This window comes from Tympanuchus pallidicinctus, unplaced genomic scaffold, assembly GCF_026119805.1.
Source record: "Tympanuchus pallidicinctus isolate F22 unplaced genomic scaffold, pur_lepc_1.0 scaffold4, whole genome shotgun sequence".
Taxonomy (NCBI): Eukaryota; Metazoa; Chordata; class Aves; order Galliformes; family Phasianidae; genus Tympanuchus; species Tympanuchus pallidicinctus.
The window spans coordinates 648,363-664,597 of record NW_026294758.1 but is presented as its reverse complement, the minus strand read 5'-3'; the positions used below and the strand labels follow the sequence as shown (position 1 = coordinate 664,597).

The following is a 16,235-nucleotide window of genomic DNA, read 5'->3' as shown; positions in this document are numbered from 1 at the left end:
AGGTGGAAGAGTGTTCTTGCGTAGCAGTAGGAACCAGTAGGAATTCAAGAGCGTAGCCTTCTGCTCTTTGCTACAGCTGCAATAAAGGCTGTGTGTTGTGGCTGTGCTGTGTTTGTGGCAGCCTGCCTTTTTTGTCTGTAAAGAAGGGGATGGGTGACAGAATTCTCAGTAATCACAAGGCTTCCACAGAAGCACATTTAGTCAGATATCTGGACATTTCTTAAATTATCTGTATTTTTCCTGTAATTATTTCGACTGCATCTGTTTGGAAGAGCCTCTGCAGAGAAAATTCAGTGTATCTGTAAAGCTGGGCCGCGGCGTATTTCAAAGTGAGATGCACTGCAAAGAAAGCAGAAGAAACTTCAATGGAGAAGTGCAGGGGAGGGGAAACTCCTGGCTGCTGCTGAAGCAGAAGCTGAAGTTCAGTCACAGTCAAGGCACTGGCCCCAGCTGTTCCCCTTTGTCTGAGCTCGCTCAGGACAGGTGAGGTAGAGAAACGAGAAGGGAGCCCAGAGATGAGTTAATGTATCACTGATCTACCAAGCACTTTTCCCCCAGGATGTCAGATTTGAACTGATTTTATCTTGAATGGGAGAACACCTCTAAAACCAGAGGGCCTTCAGCTTTGACCACCAGCATGACACACAAAAAAATAAAAAGCAATACACACTTTGAAGGACCCGAAGTGTACATCAGATCCTCATCATGCCAGTTTTACCTTTTCCTGAGTTCCTTACTAAGGAATATTCTGAACAGTACAGCAGGCTGAGCAAGACCTAAGCAGTTCCTAGCACCAGGTGTAAGAGGGTCAGGAATTAGCAGTGGCAGTGCTGCAATTGAATCGCAGGGCTGGAACTGGAGAGCACTGCATCATCCTCAACGCCTCTTTTTCCAAACAGGAAAAATTCAGTTCCAACCACGTGCTGGAGGTAGGGTTGCAGCACAGGTTGCAGCCCTCAGCAGCTCAGGCTGCCCAGGGCCCACCCAGCCTTGAGCACTTCCAGAGATGGGGGTCCACAGCTTCTCTGGGTAGCTGTGCCAGTGCCTCACAGCCCCCTGAATGAGCATTTCCTTCTGATACCCAATGTTCTTTTCCCTTCACAGTGTTCTCCCTTTCAGTTTGGAACCCTTCCCCTTGTCCCACCACAATCGGACCACGATACAAGTTGGTGTTCCTCCTGTTTGCAAGAGCCCTTCAAGTACTGAAAGGCTGCACTGAGATTGTTTCCACGTCTCATTTGGGACCAGATTTGTCTTAACAAATTGGAAAACCCAAATCCATCAAAAAACCTGCCGTCCGCTGCAGCCTTTCATGTCATTTGCTATTTAAAGAGGCTCAGAGAGCCTCATCACAATACTTGAAAATAGGCTCAATAAAATAGCTTGAAAATGGACCTGGATACAACGAAAGTAAGATTAACTCTAATGCTTTATGCAACTCTGACAAAGGACTGCTCCACCACCACTCCCCAACAATACCAGGCCAGCACAACACGTACAGTTCGAACCTTTAGGGCCTCCTCAGCACAATGGGGTTCTCACACTGAGAAAATAACAACCTGCAGCTCGAGGTGTGCTAATGTCAAGTAGCAAGAACACAGCTCGCAGGTCGGCAGCACCTTGCTGCTGCTGGCACTGTTTCAGCAGTCTCTCATCAAACTGAACGGCTGCTAGGCCAAAACCAGGGGAAAGGAGGGGCAGGGAGGCTTCCTCCTGAAGCAGTATCTTGCCTGCTGAGCTTGTCCCCTTGCTCTGCTCCCAGGACTGCTGCTGTTACTTCTCCCGTCAGACCGCAGAACTATTCAGTAAAAACTACCTGGGTGTGGATTAACACCAGTTTTCATCTGGTTCTGCAGCAACACGCAGGATCAGCACGGTACGGCTGCTGGCTGCCAGTGCCCTCAGGCAGATATCAGGGCTGCACTGCCCGCTGTGCGCAGCGCTGACACCCAACCCCACTGCTACGCACATCCTCGTGCACCCAAACTCCCTGCTGCAAGATCAGTAGGGCACTGATGGCTGCTGATGCAACAAAATGATTCCAGTGAAAACCTCGTATTACCAGCAACCAACTTCAGCACCGAAGACTTATTTCTTCAGCAACAGCAGTTTGCTATTAGCGAAGACTTACTGGTGAGGTAGCTGAATCAGGATGAACAGCTTAAAATATGGCCCACTTTCATCACCCACGGAGGAAGTGACAGCAGAGAACAGAACCCATGGAGCAGTGGGGGATTTGCTTCATCCAGAAGGGAGGGAACAGCAGTGGCAGAAGCTGGATTTAGGCAGCAATGCTCAGAGCCGCACAGCCTGTTACTGCCCTACCTCACAAACAAACTATGGGTCAAAGTTACATCGGTTGCAAGGATCATTCACTTGCACAGCCATAAGAGCAATAGGAATGCAAGGACAACAGTGTTTTAATAAAGGTGTAATGAAAGTATATTATGAAAAGTAACAGTTCACAGTCCATTGGGATTCCTTGACTTTTCATTACTGGAAAAGATGTAGCTTCCACTGTAGATTTTTATTGAGTTTTGGTGCAATGAGTAATTCTGAATCTGAAAGACAAAGATGACAAATGTCAGAACAGAGCAGCATGGTTTCCTCAGGACCTGTCATCTAGTCAGCTTGCTTCCTTTTCCACCAAAGAACACCAAGAAGTCTCAGACAGCATCGCCTTTCAGCAAACATCACCAGCCCATGCTGAAGAAGCCCACGCTGCCCAGCAGAACTGCATGGAGACATGGATCCCTTTGACACATCAAGTCCCATCTCTCCAAGTGATATCATTTGGAACGAAGAGCAACGGCTTGTGACAGAAAGCAGGACTCGGTTCATTCAGCAGCAGCTGGGACATCTCTGCTGTGCTGCTGCATTCAACAGCCAGCTAGAGCTGTGGGCTGTGCCTAAAAGGAGCCAGCCCAGCCAAGCAGCAGCACGTGAGTCACAGCCAGGGGTCTGCCAGATTCTCTCCTGGCAGTTCCAGTACTAGGTGGAAAGAGGGAAAACAAATGGCTTCTCTCTCATCTTTAAAACTGTATCAGCTACAAGGGCTTGAAAGAGGCAAAGTACCATGAAATCCTATAGACTCACCTGGTACAGAGCCTGGCCTAGGTGCCAACATTAGGCAAAAAGATAAATTCATAAAGTACAAGCAGAATGATCTGACACAGCCCTATGAAAAGAGACTTCCAGTTTCCCCACAACATGCAGAGGCTAAGCACACAGAAAATCAGGAGCAGCACAACTCAGGAAGTAGTTTTAACACAGTGCACTATAGCAAAGAAAACCTTATTAAGAAGGCTGCTCACTGGCCAAAAGCTGACACCATAACATGCAGCAATGAACTCCTACAGATGAAGAACACTGCAATGCTGCTGGCCACAATGGTGCTTCACAGCCACACCTAAGCATGAGCCTGAACCAACCTTGTACAACAGGAGCAACCACCCTCTTCTGCTGATAGGCAGCCATGATGCTGTTTGCAGTTGAATTGGGTCCCAGGACCTGTGAAGAAGCAAAACCCAAGTTCCAAGGGGCACAAAGCAAGGCCCAGAGTACGGATGCCTACACAGAAAACTGTCGAGAGTGGAAGCAGTTGGCTGTGGGAGACCTCACAGTTTAGAACAATCACAGACATGGGATCAAAGCCCAGTAATGTCTCAGAAAAACCAAAGGAGAGGCAGAAATACAGAGCTGCTGTGAGACAACTTCTCAAGGCGCAGGATCTCCATGTCAGCACTTCTTTACTGTGCTTTAAGTGTCATGAATTGGCAGAATTACTTTCATTGCATGTACCAGCAACATTTACAGTTCACTGGGGAGCCTCAGCATTGTATCACATTCAGTGGTTTTAGTCTGCCTGTCAGTGGGCAGATTAATCTCAGTTACCGAGAAGATACTGGGGAATAATTTGTGTTCACCTGGAATGCTCAAAAACTATTTTGGATATTTTACTTTGCAAGGAAACTAGGACTATGCTCATGATTTTCTACTTATGTGTGAAGCTGAAGCCCACAAGTGTGGCAGAACCCATCTGCATGCAGTATTCTCCTCATGATACACTGGTTCAGACTACGATGACCCATCTGCTTGCTGTTCATCTCATGACACGAAGAGTGGACAACCACTACTCCATTACATAAAATTCTGTGCTAAAAGTCAGCCGCTTGGGCTAGAAAACAAAACAGTATTCCTCTGTTCCACAGGAATGTATGTGGAACGTATGTGTCCTACGTTTTATGCTGCATATTGATTTGGAAGGTACAGTGCTCCAATGCACTGCACAGCACAATTGCCTAAACTCTGTAGGAAAGGGCAAACTTAGGAAGCAGGGGAAATATTCTGTACTCTTTACTGGAGAACACAGAACACCACCAATTACTTGATATTGTACAGCAGACATTACAGGTAATGAGAACGAGTACAGACCGGGTTGAGAGAACTCTGCTGCAAGGCAGGAGTCCAGATTTCTGGGATTGAGGTCTCCATCAACTGCAGAACCTCTTCCAGGAATTGCTGCAGCCCCTCAGCCTGCTCATCAAAACCAAACAGCACAAGCTGCTTCAGAAGGACGTGTACGTCTCCTGCAGAAGGAACAGAAACAAGCGACGGCACTTCACACAGGTGTGCTAAATGAACAGCAGCACTGTTCTGGTATCAAGGCATAGGAAAGAGCTGCAAATCACAACTGGCTCTCTGCTCCTACCCACATACTACAGTGCCTCCGTACCAATGGGAGCCAATCCTGTCCCGGCACTGATAAGTCCTCATTTCTCTGCTCCCAGACTTCCAAACAAGGAGAGCTCGCACTGTTAGGTGCGCCTCCCAGCAGAGGCCAATAAACCAAATCAAAGTCCACCCCAGGCAGCTGACGTACCGTAAGCTCCTCTCCCCAGCAGAGCCATTACAAACGAGAGGAGCGCACTGCCCAGTCGGCTGTGCTCTGAAGTCAGAGAGCAGACCAAAACCACCATGCCATACCCTTCACAGAGTCGACGGCACGCACGTTTTCCCCCAGGATTTCCAGCAGGGCCATGTCTTCAAAAGGACTGCCCTCTTTCAAGCTGTATCTCTTGCGCTCAGCCTTGCGGCGGTTCTTCGAGGATCGCCTAGGAAAGGAGGATGCTTGATGTTACCGTGCGCAGCACAGGGTCAGCCTGAAGGAAAGTCAACTCCTAAACTCGTCACTTTAAGAAGGGGCTGCCTGTAGGCTCACAGATCTGCGTCGGGCTTTTCAAAAATACTCCACCTACTTACTTGCTGGTCTGAAACATGACTCAGTAGCTGGGCTGAGAAGCTGTACAGTCTTGTCTCCTCTGTGTTCCAGCAAGGTCCAAGCATTGGTCCAAGTACAGTGTAAGCTAAACTGTGTGACAGTAATCACTCGCAGCTGAACTTCTCTTCACCAACAATTTGTAGTCAGAGTCTGCACTGACCTGTGCACGCTTCCATTTCTGCTATCTCCTCTACCTGTGTGCTAATACAGTTCATCTCCTGATCCGTTATTACAGGAAAGAAACTTCTTATCACAAGTCAGTAACTTAATGCCCCAATATGTCATCTCACTCTGATACAGATAAGCTGAAAGTAAGGTTGTATTTTCTGCCTGTTTAATCTGAGCCACAGCCAGTGTCCCCAGAAAGCCCACTTTTTCCATAACTGCACCTTTTCCACATTTCAGACAGATAATTCAGAAGTCATTATCGCAACTGCCTGATCCTGCAGCTTATCATAAAAGTGCTCAAAAGCAACAAAGAAACCCACTGAGGAAATAGAATAGTTATGAAACTGACTAACAACCCCCAATTAGGGTGGTGAGGTGCTGGCACAGGCTGACCAGAGCAGCTGTGGATGCCCCATCCCAGGAGGTGTTCAAGGCCAGACAGCCTGGGCAGCCTGAACTGGTGGGAGGAAACTCTGCCCACGGCAAGACGGTGGGCTTTCAGGTTACTTCTAATCCAAACCACTCCGTAATTCCATTAACTACTAAAAATGCAAAACTTAAGACAAAGATAATAAGCCCTTTGCACAAGCTGTCAATGTTTGAGCAGCCGCCCGTTTCCTGTGCCAAACATCCCACATTCAGCTATCTGGCAGCACGCCTGCTGCCTACAGACAGCTCCTGCAGAATCTGCGCTCACAGCTCCTCTGCTGACCATTCTGCTCCTGCTGCACTACCAGCTTCTGGCATTTTCTGCCCCGTCCCCCCTGGTAAGAGTTAAAATAACCAAGAAACGCCTGTAATTAAAGCAGCTTCAAGACACATTCAGCTGCTCGAGGAGCATGCCAAACACGAGTAAGCTGCCCTCCCAAACAAAGGCTGATGCCACACCAGCCACCATCTAATTTAAAGGCAGAAACCTACGCTGATATTCTTGAATTGCTGTGTGAGTATCTGCTGCTCATGTCGCTGTGTGTCACAACACTGCTGGTTTCAGACAGAAGGTCAAATTCTGGGCAATACGGCGCTTCACAATCTGCAAAACACAGTAACAACTGTCACAGTATGCGAAAAGCTCACAGTTATTCCAGGCTTTCTCCTTGGGTAACCTACGTACTTTCTGGAAAAGCAGCCTTGCAGATTCATTCTACCTGCTGGCCTACACTGGAGCCTTAGGGCTCTGAAGACGACTTGGCCCACAAGAAGAAACAGAAAAGGAGAGCATTCACTTCCACCCTGGCAGGGACTGTGATTATTAAACAGCACAATCAGAAGAATGACAGCCTCAGAGAAACAGATCTGGACCAGAACAGAACATTCTGCTTTTAGAAAATATCTCCAAGCCTGTGTAAGCTGGCAGGTGAATGTGCATAGTAGATTCTTAGCACAAAGGATGCGCTGAGCACTATCTAACACAGGTAAGCTGGCATTACAGAGACAATGCTGTCTCATTTTGAAGAGCTTTCAGAAACGTTTAGCTTTTTTATCCCAGGAAAGCTGTGACACTGGTAGTACTGAAAATAAAGGCACCTTTATGCAAGAACGAGGTCAAATGAACTACAGTGAGAGTGGTGGGCGAGACAAATGCCACTTCTACAGTCACCAGAGGCACAGGAGCACAACTGCACAGGGGTATACAGGAACCACAAAAAAAAAACAAGGAAAAGACAATCACATTTACTTATGCAGGAGAAAGCCACATGCATTTCAATACCAACCCTGCAGGCTCTCACAGGCCTTCTCCTTCAGCTCTCGGACCACTTGCAGGCGACTCTTATGACGAAGAAATGCTGTTTTCTGAGAGTCCAGGAACATCAGCTGACTTTTCTGAGCTGCACAATATGGAAAAAAGCAGGTCCAAGATAAGAACACAAAGATTTGTACGCAGGAGTCAGAGGAACATTTTCACACAAGGAGCCTGGAGGAGCACAGTCCTTCAAGAACGTTGGAGATCAGCAGCAAAGCTGGTAGAATAACTGGAGTGGGAAAAATTTGAAGCTTGTAGCACAGAAGTCACCAACTTAGATGCATCTGTGTATGGAATGAATTAACTCGCCACACAAGCATCTCTGGAACAAAAGTCTGTTTCTGATACAGTAAGAGTGCTCTGTGGACACATGTCTTCACATTAATTAGGCTCAAGCTAAACAAAATTCCTCAATTCATAGAACTCACTGCTGATAGTGTGAGAACAAAGAACGTCCACTAATGATTAATCATCCTTTTGGGACTGAAGAGAGAATAAAGATATAAAACAGTTGTGTCAGTTAACTGGGCAGCATCAGGGTGGAATCAAAGCATCCTTCCACAGAGCTTCCAGTATTAGTGTGCTGTGGCTTTCTGCAGACCCAGTAAAAAATGTTTTTCACCAACAAAACACAGGCAAGTCTTAGATTCTTGCACATACTCACCTTCTATTATGGCAGGTTTGAAGTTGGTCTCCAAAATATCCAGTCTATCATACTTGTGAATCTGGATCAGGAAACGGAAAGGAGGTGTTATTCAAAAACACAACCCAGATTCCATCCCTGTTCCTTCATGCTAAAAAAAGTATTTCTGCTTCTTACAATCCAAACAATATTTCTTGTTCTTGAGATATGAAATGCCTTACCAGTCTTAAAGCCTCCTCCCAGAAAGCCCCTTCTAAGAGTAGGATAACAGCCTCTTCATAGTCCTGTAAAGGAAGAGCAACCATGTGCTGCTGCTGCTGCTGCTGCTGGTAACACGCGTTCAGGTAGCATCTGTTCAGAGGTACACCTCTTTTCAGCAGCTCTGGTCAGAACAGCACTGCTGCAACAGGTACTCTGAAGCCTAAAATTATCACATAAGGTTGAAATAAAAAATACAAGTCTCTTTCTAAGGAGAAGTCCCTCTGGAACTAAGCCTTCTTTATTCCAGCACTCATGCTTCGGATCTCTGAACCAAAAGCTTTTCATACCAAAGCACGACAGAAAACCTGGCAACAGAGCCAGGTTTCCCACCCATCCCCTGCTCACTGTACCACCTGGATCTGCTCTGGGGCCTGTGGCATGGATTGTTCCATAACCAGCACACACTGAGCCAAACGTGGCACAGGAGAACTGAGGAAGAGGGGGACAGATGAGAGGTAACTACATTACCTCAGTGTACTGCTCCAGGAGCATGGCAGCCTCTGCATGCTTTCTCTGCTCAGCCAGTTTTCCTACAAGAAAAGGTGGTGGAGTTCAGTTTTTCAGGAGCAGCTGAATTTTCTACTAATATGAAATAATGAAGGCAAAGAACATTACATTCACTGCTGCACTTTCAGTCTGCTTACATGCCTATGTAATTTGCCTGATAAAATAAGGGCTGCATGATGCCTCATCGTCAGCCTGTTGCTTGTAAAATTGCTGGTGCACTCGCTGCCACTTAAAGAACTTCTCCCCAACAGTGTGAGATGCAAACCTCCCTAAGAGGAGGGAAGCAGGATGTAAACAGGAAATCTCTCCTGAAAGCTGCAGCATATTGCATAGACTAGCTATCTGCTGGGAGAAGACTGCCTGCTGCTCCCTGAGGTACAGACAGGAAGCACCAAACCTGCGAGGTTCAGGTCTTCCAGGTCCCTAAAGGTCAGCACCACCTTTGTTACTGACTTCTGTGCTACGGTGTAAGATGAAAAGTGATACACAGAGCCAGAAAAAAAGAAGTAACTTGACCAAAGCAAGCTCATCCAAGACAGCTTTATCTGGAAGACCATTCCCAGGACACATATTGCCACTGTTTAGGGGATGTTTCATAAACTCTGCTTCTGAGTAAGCTGCAGTCAGGATGATGCTCTACTGGTCTTGCTGAAATAGATGCCAGGTCCACAACACATCTCACGCACACAGGGTGATGTTTCCTAGTGAGCACAAACTCTTAGGCAAACTTTTTTCCTTCTTTTTCCCTGCAGTAGGAACACAGATTGCTTTTCAAATAACAGCTGGTCCTGGCTACCAGCAGGAGTCAAGGAGCAAACACGAAGATGCACAACTGAATCATCCAACAGCCTTCAAGCTCTGTGATCATGCAGTACTTGTGTCAACGATGTCCAAAGGCCTCAGTCATGTTCAACACTTTGGGGAATCTCCATTTACTCAGGCTAACTGAGGTTTGGTTTCAACAACTGGTTGCAATGAGAGAGCAAGAACCGGTCAGTCTGGGGCAACCAAGGCCACACCTAGCTTAGCAACTTCTGGGTGCCCAGCATTTTTTGATACAGTGAGAAACAAAGGCAACGTGCAATCACGCAAACCCTTGGAAATCAAGGCCTTTAAGAAAAACACTGCTGAAAACTAAAGTTTTCACTGATTTTCAGCAAAAATCACAATGAAGCAGAAATAAGAACCATCAGTTTTGGTCTGCACGCTTCCATCTTCTCAAGGCCTACCTGCCATGGTCCGTGCCAGGCTGGAAAGCTTCTCCTTTGTGTAACCTAGCCGAGAGGCCATGCACAGGGCTTGCTGCCAGCTGCCACTGCTCACAAAGGCGTCCAGTGCTTTTTCAAAGATGCCAGCCCGAGCAAGTACCAGTGCAGCCTGTTCATAAAGCTGCTTCTCAATCAAATGCTCCCCAAACGCACTGCTGATGTCCTGTAAGACAGGGGCAAAAGAGAAGTGAGAAATGAGCTGTGGAGTGAGCAGCAGTCCTCCACTATAAGGATTATGCGGCCATCACACCAAAGTTCTTTTCTGCTCTTCCCTGAGGAACCTCCAGGCACAATGTTCCAACATTTCAAACTTTGTATCAGCCCGAGGGTTGATGATCAGCATACGCAGAAATTCCACACAGAGCTAAAGCAGCAGGCCCCAGAAGGTTCTTAACTTTCCAAGCTGGCAATACAACAGGCTGCAGAAAATCAGCCCCTTCTTTCCTACTCAGATGAGCGAAGCTTGTGAAAAGATCTGTCCAAACTATACCCCTCCAGGAGTGAAAGACAAGGGATAATGCAGGCCCTGCACAGGCTGCTCAGAATCAATAGATGGAGCTTCCCTGGTCTTCTCAAAGCTCACAGTCTCTGTTAATAAGGGGACGATGGATTTGAATGCAAGAATACAGAAGGAATAAAGAAAGCCTCCAACAGGCCAGAGCCACTGGAGCCATCCTCAACAGGAGAGTCCTCTTCACACTCACCTTGTTGCATCTCTCCTCTTACTTCTTCAACTGCTTTTATAAAGGCTTGTTTGTTCTATATTTACATAATCTAAATTAAACTAATTTAAATGCATTCATTTATTTTTACCATAGCTTTGAGTGAGCTACAGTTCTTCAACTGCACTGAAATCAACAGTGGACCCTATAGTCTATCTAGAAGAACTACAAGCTCTTAAGCACTCTCCAGAAATGCCTACACACAGCAAAACGTCTCTATACAACCTGCAGAGCCACAGAGAAATCCTGTATCACAAACACCAAGATCAGCATAGCACAGACAGCACAGCAAACATCAGATGCCCAGGTGCTCTCCTGGTCATGGAATCAAAGAAATAACAGTCATCCTCTTGATGCCCAGACCTTGCAGGCTCAGTGCTGAGGGTAATTCCCTATATTAAGTTGGAGAAAGCTCTCAGACAACACTGAAGCACCCTGCAGAACTTGAAGGCAAGCAGCTGTTGTCTCATTTCTGCCCTCGTTCAAGGTGCTGGAGATACATGCGAACACATCTGAGAGAATTACAGACCTGCACATCACAGGGTCACCTGCTTACACACCTTGTACTCCTGGGTGCTGGAGGGATACAGCTTCAAGGCTTCACAATATAGACTCTGATCCTTCACCAAGTTCAGAAATTCAGAGAAGTGTTCAGGACCTGCAGAAATACTACAGTTCTTACAGGGACAAAATAGAAAGCAATGCCTCTTAGAGCCCCACAGCAGTTACTGCAGTAACGAGCAGCAAACCCAAGCCTGGGTACGAGAGCAACAAATGCACCTCTTCTACCACTGTAAACCCACGGGATTCACTTCCTTAAGGTCTGCTTCACTTCTGCCAACACTATCAACAGAGGAAATGCCACCTACAGCCAGAACAAAACAAGACTTGTTTTGACTAAAGACTTGCTTCATGACTAAAGAGCAACAGACACTTCTCTCCCACAGAGAGAACCACAGAGCATAAGTAAGTTAACCATGAATTACCGGGAGAGGAGATGACCTGGTGCAATCCTTCCTTCTTCCCCCTGCAGGTACTACAAACTGAAAAACACTGCACTGCAGAACATCTTAACACGCTGATGTGCAGAACACCTACCACACTTGCTGAGATGTCCGAGAGCTTTGGTGTATCTCTTCAAGTATTTGTCTATTGTGTATCGCTGATAATTGGTTTCCATTTTCCGGAGAGTATTTAAGAAGGGTAAGTACTCTTTTGGGTCCTGTGAAGAATAAAAGCTGTGATTCAGTTAGAGAAGATCCTTGAGCATCACCATCTTCACCAGTAGACAGTCCCACATTTGAAATTATGTGATCATACACCAGGAAAGGCTTTTTCTTTAAGTGTAAGCTACATTAAAGAACACGTCTTAGTAAATTACCAAGCTCACATGGACTACAGAAGTAACCAAAAATTATTGCCCAGGCTGCATGTGGCTGTGGGGAGCCTGGTCTGGTGGTTGGTGACCTTGCCCATAGCAGGGGGGTTGAACCTGGATGATCATTATGGTCCTTTTCAACCCAGGCCATTCTATGAATCCATGAAAATTCAAGTCTGTCTATACAATATGTATCACATCTAAAATCGTTTAGCTACTATCATGTATAAATTTACAGCTAAAACAGATTGGTATCTTCCATTCCATAAGTCATAAAAAGTACATTTCTGATAATATGAGCAGGATGTTTCAGTTGGTGGGTAACAGGCTCTGTAGGAACCTCAGAAAGCTCTGTAAAGACCCTCTGGAAAAGATTTCAAACTACACACACTGCAAGATGCACTCCATTATTGTAGCCACTGCTAACTAAGTAAAAATGAAATGGGCACAGAGTTGGGAACAAAATGTGTGCAGCCACAACACCTTAGATCACAGTCCTTGGCAATGCTGCTCTGAAAGAGCCCTGTTTCACGTCCAGTATGACCAAGTTTGCTAAAATGCTTTCAACAGGTGATAATGGAGGCAAAGGTATGCCATGCTCCTAGCATCATCCCAAACACATGCAGGACTTCTATGTGACTGAAATGCTGCTTTCCAGAGAGCTACAACTAGCAAAACGTGTGGTCTGATTCACAGGCTACAAGGAACCTTTGGGAATGTAGAAAAACGGTTAACTGCAACCATAAGCCAAGACCTTTTGAGACTTCTCTGCCACCATGATGACTAAATCAAAGTCATATGTGCCCAGGGAATAATCATACAATTCATTGACATCCACAAGGAAAAGCAGGTACTTCAGTGCTTCCTCCGCACTCACAGCTCCAACATTTGGAGAAATGTTCTCTGTAATAAGAGAATAAAGCATAAGATTTCATTATTACTAGTGGAGGCCTGGCCTAAGGCAGGGATGCAGTGTATAGCATGTACTTAACTGCATAAAGACCATCAAATTAATGGCTCATTCTGTCTTGCAGGAGAGCATTACTTGGCTGTTTGCAGAGGCTTTCCCAGGCAACTTCAAGGACCCACCCAAGCACAGTCACTTTTGAAATGTGCAATGGTGACAAGTCAGAATTAAGAGCAAAGAATGAAAAGTAAAATCTGCCAGATTAAGATACCTAGGACCTGGAACAGGAAATGCCTACTTCATGCTGGGAGAAATCAAGTTCTGAACTGGAGAACAGCTCCAGCTCTGGCCTATTTGCTGCTCCTACATGAAAGGATTAGCCAAGAGCAAATACAACATTTTTAGCTGACAAACTGCTCTTTCATTAACAGCACTTTCAGAAACATTTGTTTTTTGACAGCCTCCACAAACAGCCATGCTAAAATAATTTTCAGGTAAACGATGCTAACAATGTAAGCTCCTGCAAACTCCACACATTTTCAACACTTTTGGGTTCTTGATACAACACCTCGAAGATCATGAACCTTCTGGAGAGCAGTTTCCAATTCTGGAGGATTTTTCTTCACGTGTGCTGTCAGTATGGAGAGGCAGTATCTGAAGAAAACAAAAGCAGTAAATGAAAAAGTGGGACAGCAGAAAAACGGCTTGTTCCAATTCCAGCATATCCTATGTGAGGTCTAGTTTACATTGAAGTAAAGGTTAGATGGAGATTCAAGCAACTGGATCCAGTGAATGATACCCCTGCCCAACAGCAGAGGGGTCGGATTAGATAATCTTTATAGGCCCCTGCCAACCCCAATCATTCTCTGAAAATAAACTACTCAGTATTTTAAGCTTTCTCAAAGAAAGCAGGAAAAGGTAAGAGAACAGAACGTACAGATGTTTTTAAATTTAGCATGTTTCCTTTAACGTAACACAACACTGAAGGTGTGTTTTAGTAGAATAAGCTTTTTTCCCATGCCAGACAACATAAATGGAGAGAAAACATCCCTCTGAAAGTTCAGTAGCTGGGCACAATTTTCCAGATCAAATCTTGTTATCAAAATGGTCTTATCTTGTAAAGGAAGGGAAAACTTTTTTGGAACTTATTTACACTTTGATACGCTTCTCATGTGTCATTTCAAAATAGGTTTCCTAGGTTTTCAGTAGGTCTCCTAATTAAGGGTATAGTTTGTTCACCAAAACTGATGTAAACTGCCTAAAAGTTCAGTGTTCAGCAGCAACCCACTGCCCGTTGCTCCTCTATCCACTGTTTCACACATAATCTATCCATGTTTAACACTTTCCTTCACTAACCATCACTATGATCCTACTTTCCCACCCCATCTAGGCTTGATTCATCCAAGAAGGGTGGTGACAGAAAGGTAACCATGCCGAAACACAGCAGAAGATGTACAGAAATAGCTCAGTCTCAGACAGAACAGCTGAGATTTTTCATAAGGCCCATCTGCTCCCTAAAGCAAAGCTGTTTAAGGAAATGGTTTGGTATTTAGGGACATGGTTTTGTGGGCAATACTGGTGGTTGGTGGACGGCTGAACTAGATGATCTTAGAGGTCTTAATGATTCTATGATGTCCCTGGGGTGACAATCTTGCTCATATCTACCATCCTCCACACTACACAGAGTTTTCCTACACCGGGTTTATTTTTAAAACCCTTGTAGGCCTCCTGCCTCTATTACTTGAATAATTATGGGAAAACATGTTTTACTATCTGATGAATTTACTGTACATAGTGCTTTTCAGAAGACCATCCTCAGAAAGCAAAAAGTATGGCTACATGAGTTTTGCAGAGCACGAGTTCCCCTCAGGGGATCCAAATCAAAATGATTGATCTTAAGGACAGCTTCCCTTTTCTGTAAATGATTTAAAAGAAGTCTCTCCAATCGTCCCCTCACCCACAATAAGAAAATGCTCACTTTTCAGGGTCAATGCACTCCATGGCAACTCTCATCACATCACATATGAGGTTCACTTTTTTCTGTTCAGGTTGCTGACGTGGTTGATCATTACTGCTACTGCTCAGAGATGGGTACATAGTCTTGGTGAAATCTTCATCTCTACATAAAAAAAACATACACTGTGAATACTGGTGTGGTTCCTAATGCAGCTCAGAGCAAAGACAGTAACATTAAAGCCTGCAGAAGGTAACTGCTCAACAAAATAGCGTGTAGCACAGACACAAAATGTGACATTATTACAAAGCTCTCCAACACTTCTCATCCATCTGAATTGACTCTCAACCAAGAGAGGTAATGAAAAACAACTAGTCAGAACTACCTCAATTTACAGAACTCAGGAGGCTGAGTATTCTACTAAATCCACTGTGGAGATGCTGAGAACAGAGCACTTTTGAAAATTAAGCCATCTGCTTTTACTTCCAGACAAAGATTTAAGGTCAGGTCAAAACTGAAAATAAAACAGAGTAGCCGAGTGATAGCTCCAGCTCTCAAACAATTATGTACTTCAACAAGCTTGGAAAGCCCTGAAACTGTGAATGCTTTAAAGCCTCTTGTCTTGACAGCCAGTAGGCTGTCTTATTCCTCATTATGAAGGCACAGAACATTCTCTATTCACGTTTACCCTGGTAGAGCAAAACAGAAGAGAAGCCAAAGCACTCAGACGGTGTCCTGACCTGTTACTGGAAAAATCTAATGACAGCCTGCAAATATGAATTCTCAAAAAGATACACTGAAACTATTCATCTTACTTTAATTTTTATGACCCAGCATGCCAGACTTCAGACTGAATCGTTCCACTCAGACTGAAGAGCTGCCAATATTTTGGTGAAATAATCCACCACCAATGATCACTTGTAAGCTTCCATTTGCAGAACTATACTCACTTCAGTTCTGTGAAAAACAAGTTGATGTAGTTCACAGAATCTATTTGCTTGATAAAGGTTTCGATATTTTCCAGAAAAACCTGAAAATGAACAAAAGTATTACTTCTGTTATTCTGAAAAAGTACATTCACAGGAGCACGTTCAAAGACTTTATCAGAACGGGCAGCCTGGTCTGGTATCAGATATGGAGGTGGCCCTGGATGAGGCAGGGGAGTTGGAGCTTGATGGTTCTTGAGGTCCCTTCCAATCCAAGCCATTCCATGATCCTACGAACGTTCAGCATGAAAGAATCCCACCAGTCTGGACAAATATGAAAAAGAACACCACAGAACTGGGTATACTTGCCTTGGGATTGTGGTCATAAAGAAGATTGAGGTTGATTCTCAGCTTCCTCATACACTGAAATGCTTCCCTGAACATAAGCCTAAGGGGAAGAGACAAATGGGATAGTT

The 16,235-nt window shown here is 45.1% G+C and overlaps 1 protein-coding gene across 1 annotated transcript in view; it reads right to left on the bottom strand.

The window, feature by feature from the left end:
- Positions 1-2,402: 2,402 nt before the first annotated feature.
- ELP1 (elongator acetyltransferase complex subunit 1) overlaps positions 2,403-16,235 on the bottom strand; it is a 32,835-nt gene continuing 19,002 nt past the window's right edge. The window contains exons 20-36 of the mRNA XM_052701430.1: positions 16,129-16,207; positions 15,784-15,863; positions 14,858-14,998; positions 13,448-13,533; positions 12,727-12,875; positions 11,693-11,816; positions 11,155-11,252; positions 9,834-10,035; positions 8,566-8,627; positions 8,058-8,120; positions 7,858-7,918; positions 7,165-7,278; positions 6,371-6,482; positions 4,987-5,114; positions 4,435-4,589; positions 3,432-3,510; positions 2,403-2,561 (exon numbers count right to left, since the gene is read on the bottom strand). Of these exons, the coding sequence (XP_052557390.1) occupies positions 2,494-2,561; positions 3,432-3,510; positions 4,435-4,589; positions 4,987-5,114; positions 6,371-6,482; positions 7,165-7,278; positions 7,858-7,918; positions 8,058-8,120; positions 8,566-8,627; positions 9,834-10,035; positions 11,155-11,252; positions 11,693-11,816; positions 12,727-12,875; positions 13,448-13,533; positions 14,858-14,998; positions 15,784-15,863; positions 16,129-16,207 (1,801 nt within the window). The 3' untranslated portion in view covers positions 2,403-2,493. The remainder of the gene's footprint in view (positions 2,562-3,431; positions 3,511-4,434; positions 4,590-4,986; positions 5,115-6,370; positions 6,483-7,164; positions 7,279-7,857; positions 7,919-8,057; positions 8,121-8,565; positions 8,628-9,833; positions 10,036-11,154; positions 11,253-11,692; positions 11,817-12,726; positions 12,876-13,447; positions 13,534-14,857; positions 14,999-15,783; positions 15,864-16,128; positions 16,208-16,235) is intronic.